This window comes from Fusarium pseudograminearum, chromosome 1, assembly GCF_000303195.2.
Source record: "Fusarium pseudograminearum CS3096 chromosome 1, whole genome shotgun sequence".
NCBI lineage: Eukaryota > Fungi > Ascomycota > Sordariomycetes > Hypocreales > Nectriaceae > Fusarium > Fusarium pseudograminearum.
The window spans coordinates 1,334,830-1,349,048 of record NC_031951.1 but is presented as its reverse complement, the minus strand read 5'-3'; the positions used below and the strand labels follow the sequence as shown (position 1 = coordinate 1,349,048).

Here is a 14,219-nt window from a genome sequence, read left to right as displayed (position 1 = left end):
GGGGTGGTGCCCGGACCCCTGAAACCTCCTGTGGTTGACGGAGACCCTGGAATCCCGCCTTTGAAGGGATGGAGTCCTTCTGTCAGCACTAAGGTACCAATGTTGGTGACACTGAAGCATCAATGGAAGGAAGGAGGATTTTTTATGGGTTGCTGACAGTATTGAAATCAGCACAGCCCTATACTCAATCTCGGACCATTTCTAATGAATCCCACAGAACATTGAGCCTCTCTGATACTCCTACGGATACTCACTGCAGTTATACATAAAGAGAGATCGAGCGGCATTCGCAAATACTTGGGTCTACATTCTCGCGAACATGCAGACATCCAATGTGGAGAGGGCGGTGCAAGCCTCGCCAACTTCTACCAAGACTCTGCCCTATGAAACGTCGGCATTAAAGCACCCATTGCTTCTCAACCTTTCTCCAATGGGAAAGGCCAGTTGCGGCTGACAGATGGGCACTGTGCAGTACGAGCTTTCGACTTCCATTATCACTAGCATGCTCCTTTGGTCTGCGTCTTAGACATTAGCGCTGAGCCCGGTCAGCCCCAGTGTTACCACTTTCAACCATCACTCGAATATGTGCAACAGATGAGATCGAGAAGATGATAGGATAGGCATTTTCTGTTCTTGACGAAATATTCGATATCAAAACATCTTACAAGCATTGTACCCCGTCTTATCTATGGTGGCCTTGATAAACTTAGGCCATGTAGTCGAGGTAGAGAACTTATCACTCAAGCTCTGACACCACCATTGTGCCATCACATAATTTAAAGGATGCTCATTTTCTGACTTCGCCCCCAATAGTCTCGCGTACACCAACAACCCGACGATCTCGTCCATCTTCGCAAATTTGCTCCGGTGGTGAGACATAAGAAACAACCGTACTTGCACATAGCAGTCAGCTCATAGTTCTTAATAGCGTGAGTGAATTCTGCTGACACAACGGATCCTCCGATCTTTTACTTTGAAACCCAGTCAACGTAACACTAGAGGCATATGTACTCACCTCTCAGCTGCTTCGGAGCAAAGTCTCGATTTAATACTATCACTCAGCCTCAACCTCGGTCAAACCGTACCCTGAAGCTGGAATACTCAATGTCTTTTTTAACATCTCGCTAGTAATACGGGCCAAGGGTACAGTTTAACTCTCGCTACCTATGCTCCGGCAACCAACCCATGGACCCATCCGGACTCTGGTTCGCAAACACGATAATTGCAGTACGGTGCATCAGTGTGTAGCGAGAGGTTACGTTAACAAAGATCGCCCAACAGTCAGTCACACGCACATATTCCATGTGCTTTTTATAGAACAGATGACCAGACCAACGTTGAGTAGCATTTGCGGCAGTAACAGCGACACACAGACCAATAATTTATTCGGCGCAACAATCCAAATGCATCAAAATTTCAATTAGGACTTATTCTCCTCTTCCTCTCCCTCTGCCTCCATCTCATCTTTGTCATTGCTCATGCTTACCACGTCAGGTATTCTAGATAGGTACTAACTACTATGCTATTAATGCTCCAACCATTCTTTTGATTACTCCTTCAGGAATGCAACAACATTCAAAAAAAAAAAAAAAAAAAAAAATCAAAGCTATGCGCCGCCGTAAAAACTCAATGCCAGAGTCAAATGTCGAAGACCCAGAGGTTGAGCTCTTCTAACCGCCGACCTGTAAAACACCAGCAACTCAAAAAGAACTCCTAGTATTGCCAAATCAAGCGAATGTCATTGAAATCTCCTTCTCCTTGCCAAAATCATCGTCGTCGGAATCGCCCCACGGCTCGTGCAATGTCATTGAAGGCAGTGTCTGTGCCGTTTTGATCTGTGGCCGAGTTGGTGTAGTTTCGGTAGCCGGTGCCGGTGCCGTTGTCGCTGTCGCTGTCGACCGCGGGTGATCATCAAACGACGTATCAAACGTCATCTGGATATCGTCCTCGTCGTGTCGGTCTGATCCGTATGTATTACCATGTTCTGAACCGAACCCTGCGCCGTACGGTGAGCCATAAGCAGGTGGTGTCGTCTGCCTGGTATAGCTAGGCGTGTAACTGTGAGACCGCTCTTGGGACTCTCTAATATCGTGCGAGTCTCGTGCTGTATTAATGTTGGTTTGGGAGCCATTGGCCGTTGCTGACGGAGACCCTGGAAGTGACGACACGTCCAACTTCATGGGAGGCAGTGTTGACTTGATCTCCTTTACCTGAAGATCTTCATGACTGGCGTAATGATCACGAGCATCCTTGGCAATTTCTGCTCGAATTGCATCGATATCGAACAGAACGCCGGTATTGCTGTCGCCTCCTTCCTTTGCCTTGTCTTTATAATCTCCGTTCTTCTTTTGATCTTCGTAAATCTCCCAATCCTGCTTCCCGGCGTTCTTTCGTCTACCGAAGAAGCTAAATCGTCCAGACTTCTTCGCCTTACCATCCTTCTCCAGGTTCTTACGAGCCTCTTCAATCTCGTTGATCAACTCTCGTTGTCGCTCATTATGGTTGTCTGGATCTGGGTCCTCAATTTCAGCAAACTCCTCGCTGTCAACAGACCATCCACACCTCATCAGCAAGACGGGCATCTTTTGACGATAGTCCATGTGGCCATTCACAAGATCAGTAACGTCCATATTCTCGACAAAGGGGCATTCCTCAACAGGAGCTAGACCAGCTACTCGGCGGATACCTCCACTTGTGAGTCGGAATAGATAACCAAGAATCCAGTCGTTTCGGTTATAGGCATTGAGGAATCGGCCGGAGACAACAGTCTTGGCCTTGATGTACTCCTCTCTACTCACCACAATAGGCGAGCCAAACATGTAAACGTTCTGAACGATACCAACACCGCCCTTCTTGCTAAGCTCTTGAAGACAAGAGAAGACCACTCGCGCTCCAATTGAGAACCCAACTAATGTGATTGGTCGAGTTCCCAGGTTGCGCTCGATGAGAGAATCTGCAAGAATCTTTCCGGCAGCTGTAGCGCGGTCCAGAGAAACGGCCCAAGGGTTATCAATAAGATAGGAGAGCTTGGTCAGGATAATCGGCAGCTGAATAGCCGACATGAGAGTAGCTAAAATGGTTGTACCAAGGATTTGTTGAATACTCGATGTAAGAGCCTTAGGAAAGATTAGTTTCGGACATCATGTCAAAAGAGAACAGGAAAGCTTACTTCAGTAGCCAGGATATTGATGGTGTCACCCATACTTCGAAGCATCTCAGGTTCGAAAAGCACGGAGTAAATGTCACCCATAACAGGGTCGACCGTACTGAAAGGCAATCGGACGTCATCAACCTTACCCGTCAGCCACCCAGAGATGGTCACAATAAGATTGACTCGCTTGTTGTTGTGAAGGGGCCGGTATTCGAATGTTTTGACTGCGCCAGTCCTTCGACCTGCAGCTCGGCCTCCGATAAGACTTCCTGATGCTGCTGCACCCGATGTGATGATAGCTGCTCCTCCAACACCACCAAGAAAACTACCAGTACCTGTCACTCCGACAGCTGTTAAACCGGTAGCCAGACCAGCTCCGATGACGGGAGCCAGAAGTCCAGCCGAGAGACCGATAACCAAGCCGCCACCTACTGTAGCCAGACCCATCATGACATATCGGCGAGTCAATGCCTTCTTCCTTCGGGTCTCTGTGTGCTCCTCTTCATTCCAGTTCTCCTTCTCAGCCGCTTGCTGCATCTCAAGAGCCTCTGTCACCTTCTTCTCGAAACGGCAGATGTCAATCCAGGTGATATTAAGACTCTCGCCGACCCGTTCAAGTAGCACTCTTGAGCGTGCATCATAGATAGAATCAGCAATCAAGAGTAGAAAGAGATCGCAGAGAACCGTCCATCGCAAATCAATATCAATCTTTGACGTCGTGGGAAGCTGTGATGGCGTCTTGACATCTGATAGCTCCTCGCCGTCAAGCGCCTGGTATGGCGGTGGTGCCTCGGCGGGCTTCTCATCCAGAGAGGGGGTACCTGGCATAGATGCCTCGCCCTCTGCCATAGGGTTTGCTACGCGAGCATTGGTAACGAGCGCGGGTGACAAGTCTTGAGGCATCACTCCATGTTCGGCCAGCTGTTCGATCATGATTTGCTCTGCTTCGTTAATCTCCATGTGAGCATAAAGTCGAAGCATCATCTTTTGACCCCACATCATCATGGATTCAACTGCGATGCCGACTTCTTTCTTTGTCTTCTTGAACGTCTTCATCTTTTCCTCCTCCTTCACCAGTCTGACAATTTCGAGACGGACCAATCCAACGTATGCGACCCTTTGCCCCTCTGTCAAAAGATCCTTGGTGGCCTGCATCTGACCGATAGCGTCCCGTCCATCGTCGTCATCCACCATGCTGGTTCCGGCTGCACTCTTGAAAAGATATTTTGTGTTCTCGTCCATACTTGTCGCAGACTCGGCGTCGTCATCCAGGAACACGCGGGTGTAGCCCTTGCCGGCACCACCAAGTCCTCCGTATTCATATGTTTCGACTTCCTCCGCATCGTATTCCTTGGCAACTAGCTTGTCGTCGTCGTTATACATATCATACCGGGCGTATGCAGGCATCTCCTGCCATTCTAATTCGGCTTCGTCCTTCTTCTCTTCTGGCTGTTCCGTGATCTTTTGGTGGGAAAATTCAGAAATCTGTTCACGCTTGGGCTGTATGGGTGAAGTAGGAACCGGGACTGCAACATCTAAAGGAGGTTCTTTCTTATCAACACCCACTTCGATATCTTTAGGCTTCTTAATTGTATCGTCGACTGCTGGTTGTACTTCTTCGGAAATTTCGGGCTTGTGATCGGCAGGGCGAGCACCTTCGGCTGCGAGCACCTTGTTCTCTTCTACAGGCTTTTCAGGAACGTCTGTTGCTTTTGGCAAAACCTCTTCAGGGACTCCCGGCTTCGACTCGCTGGGTGTGCTTTCAGTGTCGAGAGATTCGTTCTTTGTAGGCGTAGTCTTGGTCGGTGTGGGAGTTTCCTGCGCGACAGCAGAAATCTCCAATCTAGTTTCTTTCCTAGGGCTTGACTGTTCAGACCGGGCATCTTCAAAAGTATCGCTCTGGTCATCTGCTTTGACCGCTTCGCCAGCAGGAGGTGTCGCTTGATCCTTGATCTTATCGTCCTTGGCTTCAGGGGCTTTCGATTGCTCGTCAGTGGCAGTTCCATCTAACGAAGTCGAGGCAGGCGACTCTCCTTTAGAGGCATCGGTAGGCGCATCAGTAGGCGCATCGGCAGGTTCGTCGTTCTTCGGAGTCGGATACCGCCTAATGGGCAGGCCGAAATCGTCTACATCGGCTTGAGTAGTCATGACGTCTCAATAATGAAAGACCGTGATTATGTTTGGTATCCCCGCTCAACGGGCTTGTTAAGAACCGCTTTTTTGAATAAGAAATATGAAGAAGTGAAGGATGACTTGGGTTATTCAAAGGCGCTTCAAATGGATCGAGAGGGCCGAAGGCCTAGTAACGACATTCGACCCCAAATCAAAAGTGCTGCGGGCAATCAAATCACCAGTACTCCTTTAAGGTTGAAGCCAGCCAAGGAGTGAGGTGAGATGATGTAAGTGGTGATTCGACGCGAGAATCGCCCCGTATCAAAAGGTCCAGAAGTCGAATTGTTGTAAAAGAACAGGCGACGGACTTGCTATTCCCCCTCGTCCCTCTGCTATTCCAGAAACGAACTCCTATATTGAAGTGGATAAACTCCGTCTTGAATTATTACGAGTGGGGGTCGACCCAGAAGCGGTTGATGGCCCCTAACAGATAGCGGATGGGTGGATTCTTAGTGGACGTCAGCACTTTGGTGCAAGGAACCCATGCAATGTTCCACTCCAAGCCCACCACATATGGGATATCTTGAAGGCAATTTCTTCTTCATACCTCACGCGACTCCTAACAATTCTTTGCAAGAGGAGATGCGACACTCCTTGGCCTAGGCTGTTTTGGTCAATTGATTGCAACATCGTGATGAAACAAAACTTAGAGTCAATGCAACTTGAATGCATCGTTTTCCAATTAAATTGACACCGTTGTTAACGCTTAAACACTATATCCTTTTCACCACACCCCTTGATCCCCTCTCAACCTATGCTATCTTCTCAAGTATCGCTAATGGCGCACACTCCTTTCGATAAACTACCTTGGCGCATTTCCTGGGGTTAACACGCGGTATCCTATTAGCATTCCTCCCGCGATACCCGCTTCTTTCCAAGACCTAAGCGTCTGCCATAGTCACCTCAGTGGCAGTGGTAGTATTCGCTTCGCCTTGGTCCTCTGTCTCAGAGGTCTTGTTCCGTCTCCGTCTCTTTCGCTTGCCGGCGCCTTCTTGTGTGCTCTCCTTCGCCTCGGAGGATTCCTGCTTTCGTGGCTGCTGGCCATCCGTCTTTGGCTTCTTCGGTTTTTGGACTGCCAGAGGGTTGGGTCCTTTGGATCCATACCCCTTCTTCTTCTTCTTCTTTTGGTCTTCTGTAGTACCGGCGTCATTCTTGTCGGCCTTTTCATCGTCATCGTCTGCGTCTTCTCGCTTTCGCTTTCCGACGGAGCTCTTGATTTCTGCTCGGAACTTGCTCCTCTCTTCCCTCGCTCGGACCTGAACACTTTCGTCGGCCATTGGCTCGAGTATCATGACACTCCTCTTGATATAGATTAGAGGAACGCCTTTGATCCCTCGTAGCATCCTTCGCACTTCCTGATCTTGACTGGCAACCACATAACGATGCTTGTTTTGGTTTGTGTCCTTGGGGTCGACGACTGATCGAAGGCATTCTTGGGTGCTCAGCGGTTCGGGGTACTCGTTAGGATGATGACCGCATCGTCGTCTTTCGAGGGATTGGCCGAGCTTTATGAAATCTTCATTTCGCGTAGCGTAGAGCTTGCGCATCTCACACTGCGTCACCACTGGTCAAGTTAGCAATTGGTCGCAAGACAGCTTGTTGATGGGACGTACTAGACTTGACCTTGCCATGGACAGTCCTTGACAGAGCAGGCTCGAGGTCCATCTTGCATCGGGAGGAATCCTGGATCATCTCGGCATCGACTAGATATTGTCAGCTTTATTCGTGCTAGCTTTTCCCACCAAATTGTCGGGACAATAGCAGTTTGCGACAACTTACCCAAGACCTGATACGGTTCACGGAAGCCGAAAGTCTGGGAGAATTGCTCCATGAGCTTCCGGTACTGTTTTGACCTCTTTCCTCTCATCTTGAATAGTTTGTTGCTGTATCAGGGGCTGAGCCAGTTGCTTGAGCGTACCAAACAAAACTTGATGCGACACCAGGTGAAGTCAAGATCAACTCCAAAAAATAAATTTCCTTATCGCGGCACGTGCGATAAGATATGCCAGACGCGACCCGCTAGCCATCATCATGCCCCGCTATCCCACTTGTCATGAAGGGAAAAGAGTCATAAGAAAGGATTTTATTTTAAATATATAGCTATATATTGATAATCATATCCAGGGTATAGGTATCGCTAGTACTAGCTTAATATGTATATGGGTCTAGTTTTTATTATATGATCTTAAAATCGTCTTGTTTCTCCAAGGGATCCTATTGTTTCCTATAACTTCTAAAGTATTATCATGGTGGCACGTAGATGGTCAATGGTTCTGTTCAGAGTAATCGTTTTTATATTTAGTCGGCAAATTCTTTCTATGATGCATGGCAAGCCTTATATCCGGGCTACGTGTATCCCGTCCCATCATTAAATCGTGTAATTAAGTAGGTAGCATAATGCTTCGCTCGTTCCGTCAAGTCTACTCTAAGTCGTTCAGATGTCTCGAATGTCCAGCAAAGAGACTACCGTTAACCCCCATTCTCCACACATAGGGCAGCGACAACACTGATATCGTCGAGTTTGCCTACTCACGTTAGATTTCTGTGCAGCAAGATGTGCAATGTGTAAACTTACCGCCTTCGCTCGCCAAACCTTCTTCGATCGCACGTTCCATAAACGGACTCTCAGCGAAGGGATCTAGGGCGATTTCCTTGGCTGCTTCAATGAGATCCTGGGCAGCTGCCCTCATTCCACCATTACGACCACCTGTGAGGTCACCTCTGTGAGCTTCTGGGTGCCTTCCAGATTCCCACTCTTTAATACTTTTGAGTATGCTCGCAACAATCTCGTGCTCCCAAAGATTATCGATAACACCGTCCGTCATTGCCAGCACAACATCGCCAACTTCCAAATCGATCTTGTCCACAATTGCATTATCGTTGGGCGTGTCAGGGCTGTTTGTGCCAAGCTGTCGTGGGCAATCAAACCAGTGCCATTGCTCCACAGTTTTGAAGATGATCTTCTCGGTGCTGGGGCGGAGAACCATAACCTGGCAGTCGCCAAGATTGGTTACATACAAGACTGGTGACGTCTGTGCTTCGTTCTCGGTGCAAGTCTTGTAGTGTAGTTGTGCACCGCAAACTGTTGTCGTGCCCAAACAGTCATGCTCAGTCGTCGCAGCAAGAGTCCGATCGTATGCGCTCTGTAGACTAGCGATAGGGTTGGGTTCTTTCGATTTTTCTATTTCAGCCAGTTCTTCTTCGATCGCGGAGGACCAGAAATGCGAAACAAGTCGTGACCAAAGTCTAGGATAAATGTAAGCGGCTAATTGTAATAGCTCGGAAGTTGACCGATTACTCACCCAGCGTGTCCCCTCGGCCTCGTAGCCCACGCTCCCACGCCATCGTTGGCACAAATGAAATAATCACTTGCGTAGACAGCATCATCGCCGTTCGTCTTCCCTCTTATTAGTTGGCCGTGAACAAAGGCACGACGGTCGCGGCTCTGGTGATGTGTACTCAGAGGATCCGTGAATGATGTAGACGGAGGAGACAGAAAAGGCGGCGGGAAAGGACGAGGAGGTCGCTTCGCAAAAAGGCCTATGCCCGTCTCGAACCGAAAAGGCAGGATGGGGGTCTCATGTGTACGATGAGTCGTCTCTGAAGCGAACCATCTCTTGCGACACGGGCGCCATGTCGTGCGTGCCAGGCGTCGCACCGGGAGCGATGGTAGTGTTGATATTGGGACGGGCGCCAGAATCGAATATGGTTGAATGAGCATTCCAGCTATACAAGCCTGATGCTGATGCTGCCTGCCCAGTTTGAGTTGCCTGGCCGCAACCTGTGGTGAGACTGCTGCTGTGCCAAAGATTGAAATTCCTGAAAGGAGTAATCAGGCTCGGGCTCAGGCTCACAATTGAGACAAGATCGGAGTGTAGGTACGGTTGGGGGATTGGATTACAGACAGTTTAGACACGTGATAAGACAGAACTCAATACCGACTGCTATACCGCCAAAGAAAAGGCGACATCCAAAAATGGCAATTTCTGAGTCAAAGCGACCAATGATCACAAACACTGTTCTTCTCCCGCAGGAACCCGAGCTCCTTGTTGACCCCAACCGCAAGAGTGACAGGCCTTACACTGGAAGAGAAGGGGGAAAAGGGGGAAGTGAAAGGGAAAAAATCCTTCCTTTTACTATAAAAGTTTGATTTCCCCTAACAACTTTGTTCTGGTTGTCTGTTTTTGTGCGACCGGTCCGTAAAAAAAAGGTTGTGCTTCGGCGAGCTTCCGTGAGAGTGGTAAAGCATCCAATGGCAGAAATCCGTAACATGATTGGGTAACTTGTTCAAATCTCTCTGTCACAAAGAGAGAAAGACCATTCTCGGATCGATATCTGGGGAAGCTTAAAGTAACAAGGCAGAGATTGATACCCTGTAGTGATACCATAGAATCATGTTGGATGTTGGACAATTAGCAAAACCATGTGCTGGTTTTCAGTCCAGGCACGGGTGGGCCAATATACAAAAATCGCATGAATTGATCGTCAAGGTTAGGTAGTAGTCTGTAGCTAACTTAGAGGTAGCCAAGTTCAGACCATGAATAGCATTCTCGAACCCGACGGCAGAATTCCACTGGAATTTGACGTTGAGAACATAATCGAAGCACCACGTGTTGGCGTTGGAGACACATACCTTTTTACACGTCATGAGACGAAACAGAAGCCACATTGAATAAATTAAGGTGTCTCCAGTGTGAAGGTTGCCGCACCTTGTTTTGTTCCAACTGATCTAAAAGGATCAACTTAACCTATCATGAATGCCAAGATATGGGCCGCCAACAGCGCGCAATGACCCTCCTGTGTTGTCAATATTCACTCAGGAAGCATGCCATTCATGATAAGGAGAGGGCTAATGCATGACGCAGTTTATTGAGACACTATCATGGTGTGACATGTATTCATGTCCCCACGCATGCAAAGATCAGCTGGACAGGTTGATAGCATCCTCAATAGACGTCGTGTAGGGGAGCTATCACCACAGTATCGGGACTCATGACGTAAATGATTGTAATGAACTTGTTCTCAGCTGTAGCCAGCAGGGTGAGGTTGCATTCCCTAATTAGGATATATCTTGAAACTCTTCTCCATATGGTAAGCTACTCTGCTGTACTCTGTGGGTAGCGTTGTAATATGGAAGATTCTGCTGTAAGTCGCGCGTTATAGTACGTACGTAGCTGACATGATGATCTGCGGCTCTTGAGAGATGAGTTGCCGGCTCTTCAAATGCCTGACGATCAAACAGAGTGGACCTGGCCGATCTCGCTGTAGGGGGGCCTGACAGAAGCTGTTAGGCTGTGTCGAGTAGCCATCCATGGCATCCAACACAATCGGAACTTTCAGGTGAGACGCTAATAACAATCATCAACCATTTCTGGCACAATCTGCACCTGATTCCCCATTGTTTGACGCGCAAGCGCTATCCTCAAAACTTCAGGCATTGTATGTATGTTGTCATATCTATCAAACAGAAAATTCTAACCGCCTACGCAAACCAACCCCGTTATGGTTGTAACACTCGAAGCTGATGAGGCATCGTCCAGTATTGCGGTATGTACAGTCATTATTTGCTATTTGCTAGCGGCTGACTGAGCATGGACGATGCATGGTCAAGGAAGAGCCGGTGTTCCCGGTCGAGTAGAGCAAGGTACAGTATACGAACATCCTGTAATCGTTGATCGGATTCTGCACTGATGTACAGAGTACAGGGCGCCTCGATGCACGTTGGGACCAATCGAGAGGCTCCATGTGCTGGAATAAACACAACACCAAGAGCTTGGCATCATGTCTAGCATAGCCATAGCCATCGTGATTTGAACTCACGTAGCGGATCGCTGCACAAAAATACTTTTCGTTTTAGAAAAGCACGCTAGGTTTGGCTCTAGGTTGTCTTCTCCGGGTTTTACGGCTCCAACTTCACCTACATTGACCCTTGTCCGGCTGAGTGCAAATAGGGCTTGGATGCCTCCATCCATCATCCATCCATGAACCCTAAACCCGGGAGTACCTTACCCAGCGGCAGCACTAAGGGACACGCCGACGATGTATACGTGTTACTTCAATGGGCCTCTGGTAAGCCTCATATGTGTCTATCATTTGAAACTCTTGAACAAATCGAAAACGACCGCAATTTATGAAGTGATACGGAGTACAGAGTACAGGAGCATCAACCTTGAAGCACTCAGCACGCCAAGCTTTTTCCAACCCCAGTAAACTGTTCAAGCCCGCTTATATACAAAGCCTAGATGAATGGAAAAAGAGGCTGGACGCTTACGTATGCCTGTATTGAGCGGTACGGTGGAGTCGAAATCGTCAAAAGCCCCAAAGATTGAGTCTTGGCTAGATACTATTGAGGCAATAATACGAGTTACTTGGCTCTTTGACAACTGGCTCAGTATGGTGCAATTTCGTTGGTACGACAGCACTCAAGTGTAAAGCTTACGATACTGTGTTCTACTCGTAACAGGACGAAACAAAGTGATTCATTGGAGGCAATCGGAGTGGCTGGCATCCAAGCGTCTGAGACGCATGAGATGGAGCCATCCCGGGCATGGACGATGGACGGCCCGTCCAGTAAGTTAGGCCCAGCGCTCGTGGAGACAGCGGTAAAAGAAGCCTTGAAGTGGAAAGAAATGGCGTTAAGAATGACGAGTCTTTTCTAGGCCGGGACATGCCACGATGACACCCGTCGTTGACGCCGTTCTACGGAGGCCGAAACGGGAATATCCCAGCCACTGTCTAGACTATCTAGGTAGTTATCGCATATTCGTTGACAAGATCATGTTGTACTTAATTAAGCAGTGGATCAGCGGTAGAAACTGCACACTGCAGGTCCCCATGTTACCCTGCTTCCAAGTCAAGGTACTCTGTAATGCTGACAGACACGATTTCCTTATCGTTATTGCCTCGTTCTTGTGCTGTGCCGCGAATTCCAAGCCTGGTTGCTGGTACAGGTTGCTTGGAAAACCAGATGAATTGGCCCCAGAGAAGAGACACAATACAGCAACTATACCAGCAACAGTTGGCGCCAAGCACACACGAATCCAACCAAGTAGATGCATGCAGCCTCTTGCTACGTTGCACTTGATCTTGGCTCAGTCATAGACAGATGGTAGAGCGGGACTATGATTGGATGGCATGATTCGTCCACATAACTGTCGATACGCCGAAGCGCCCATCCAGCATCTGACAGTTCGTCAAAGGCATGTTGCGAAACAGAGGCCTGTCGTCGAAGCCTCCGCTCGATTCTTTGTGCTTCTTTGAGCTCTATTTTCGTCTGAGGTATAGTAAGTCTGGTCACCAGGTAATGAGTGGTAGGTATTCGTAGTCAGTTTAAAACTGGGCATCATGGCAAGTACATATATAGAAAACATGATTCCCCCTGCCGCTATGGGCGGATTGTAACCCTCCTTGATCCTTTTCGCGAACAATTCTTTCCTTCTGTTCCTTGATTCTATTTCTTTTGCTGCGCTTTTTACTTTCTTCCTAGAGTCTTGGCTCACCGACTTTGCTTGAATTACATTACTCGGTGTGCAGCGGTTTCGAGGTGCCTTTGTCAAGACTACTGACCTAGGAGGGTCCTCTTAGTGAATTGAGGGTGTCCGTTCTAGCCCAGCCCAGTCCAGACTTAGACTTCCAATCCATCTCGCCCAGGCCATACATAGGTAACCCGCTAAACTACCTAGTGACGTATGCCACTGATCGGGCCCGTCATCACTCAATTCGTTCATCGCAAATCGCAAATCGCATATCGTTCGCAGAAGGAGTACCATCTTGTACTGTACTTTACTGTACCTACGGGATTGTAAGCAAGGAAGAAACAGTTTGGTCTCGTACGCAGACAAATTAAAGAAAACGAGCTCGTCGGACCCTCTTCTTTCCCGTACTCCAGAAGTACCCAGGACCGAGTGACTTTATCGAGAAAATAAGGGACCCCCCGCGCTGGTTGGAGATCCATCGCAACACTGAACACAACCCGGTCCCGGGCTGTTTTGGAGCTTGTTGGTGGTCCTCTTTTTTCCAAGAAAACCTGCTGTCGTTGACGTTGAATTTCTGGGTCCCCTACCAGGCTCATACAGATTTAAACAACCAAGTCCGCAGTCTGGAAAACCTGACAAGGTTAACGCATCGAACGACGCATCTCTCTTTTCCAACTAATACAGTGCTTCACTTGAGCAACGCAGGGCGAAGGACCTCCCAAGTCGGTACTTAAGGGACCACCGCCGCTGCTCGCCGAAAGACAATCGTTAACAAGTCCGAAGACACCGGCTTCCGCGTATTGGAGAAATTACGGCCACAGCCCGTATACCTAATTACCGGCAGCTCCAGAGTCCAGACGTGCATTGCACTGCCTATCCGTTACTGTCGCTTGCCCAGGCACTGACTGCGGTTACTTTTTACGGTAGATCACCACAAATTGACCAGTTGCACCTGGTCATCGACATCCTTGGCTGCTCAAGTACTGTACTGACATGTCAGTCACCCGAAGCATCCGTATCTGCATCCGCATCCGCACCCGCCGCAGCACTACCCTTTGAATGGATATAGTCCGGCCCCGGGTTCTAAAGAGAGTCTAGAGTTCAGAACCGACATAATAGTACAAGAAGCGCCCACCTCACCTACATTTGAAATCGTATCGCACGCAAGGGCCAGCTTTCTCCCTTTCTTCTTTCTCATTCTTGGACCATAGGACCGCCCTGATCTTCAACGCCCAGAAAAGATAATCAAACTCGTCTGAAATTGCGATACCGGACGACGTCAGTATCGTGGCTGGCGCAGCTTTTCATCTCTCGAAACCATCCCTTGCGCAGTTAAACCGAACGAACGAACTAACTTTCTTCTCCCTTTGTTGTTGCTAGGCACGAACCGGCCTCATTTTTGTTTTTTTTTTTTTTTTTTT

At 48.5% G+C, this 14,219-nt stretch overlaps 4 protein-coding genes across 4 annotated transcripts, besides 2 other annotated features; all 4 read right to left on the bottom strand.

Moving 5' to 3' along the window:
• Positions 1–1,577: 1,577 nt before the first annotated feature.
• Positions 1,578–1,600: a repeat region.
• Positions 1,601–1,727: 127 nt separating this feature from the next.
• On the bottom strand, positions 1,728–5,299 carry FPSE_02048 (uncharacterized protein; the record flags this gene model as incomplete). The annotated part of the gene is made up of 2 exons (XM_009255167.1): positions 1,728–3,116; positions 3,170–5,299. The coding sequence occupies 2 exons, from the start codon at positions 5,297–5,299 to the stop codon at positions 1,728–1,730; spliced, it is 3,519 nt and encodes a 1,172-aa protein (XP_009253442.1).
• A 905-nt stretch (positions 5,300–6,204) lies between these two features.
• On the bottom strand, positions 6,205–7,190 carry FPSE_02049 (uncharacterized protein; the record flags this gene model as incomplete). The annotated part of the gene is made up of 3 exons (XM_009255168.1): positions 6,205–6,887; positions 6,937–7,026; positions 7,103–7,190. 3 exons carry the CDS (start codon positions 7,188–7,190, stop codon positions 6,205–6,207), a joined length of 861 nt encoding a protein of 286 aa, XP_009253443.1.
• Positions 7,191–7,792: 602 nt separating this feature from the next.
• On the bottom strand, positions 7,793–9,044 carry FPSE_02050 (uncharacterized protein; the record flags this gene model as incomplete). The annotated part of the gene is made up of 3 exons (XM_009255169.1): positions 7,793–7,848; positions 7,899–8,569; positions 8,626–9,044. The coding sequence occupies 3 exons, from the start codon at positions 9,042–9,044 to the stop codon at positions 7,793–7,795; spliced, it is 1,146 nt and encodes a 381-aa protein (XP_009253444.1).
• A 1,225-nt stretch (positions 9,045–10,269) lies between these two features.
• FPSE_02051 (uncharacterized protein) lies at positions 10,270–10,504 on the bottom strand (the record flags this gene model as incomplete). The annotated part of the gene is made up of 2 exons (XM_009255170.1): positions 10,270–10,378; positions 10,494–10,504. 2 exons carry the CDS (start codon positions 10,502–10,504, stop codon positions 10,270–10,272), a joined length of 120 nt encoding a protein of 39 aa, XP_009253445.1.
• Positions 10,505–14,194: 3,690 nt separating this feature from the next.
• Positions 14,195–14,219: a repeat region.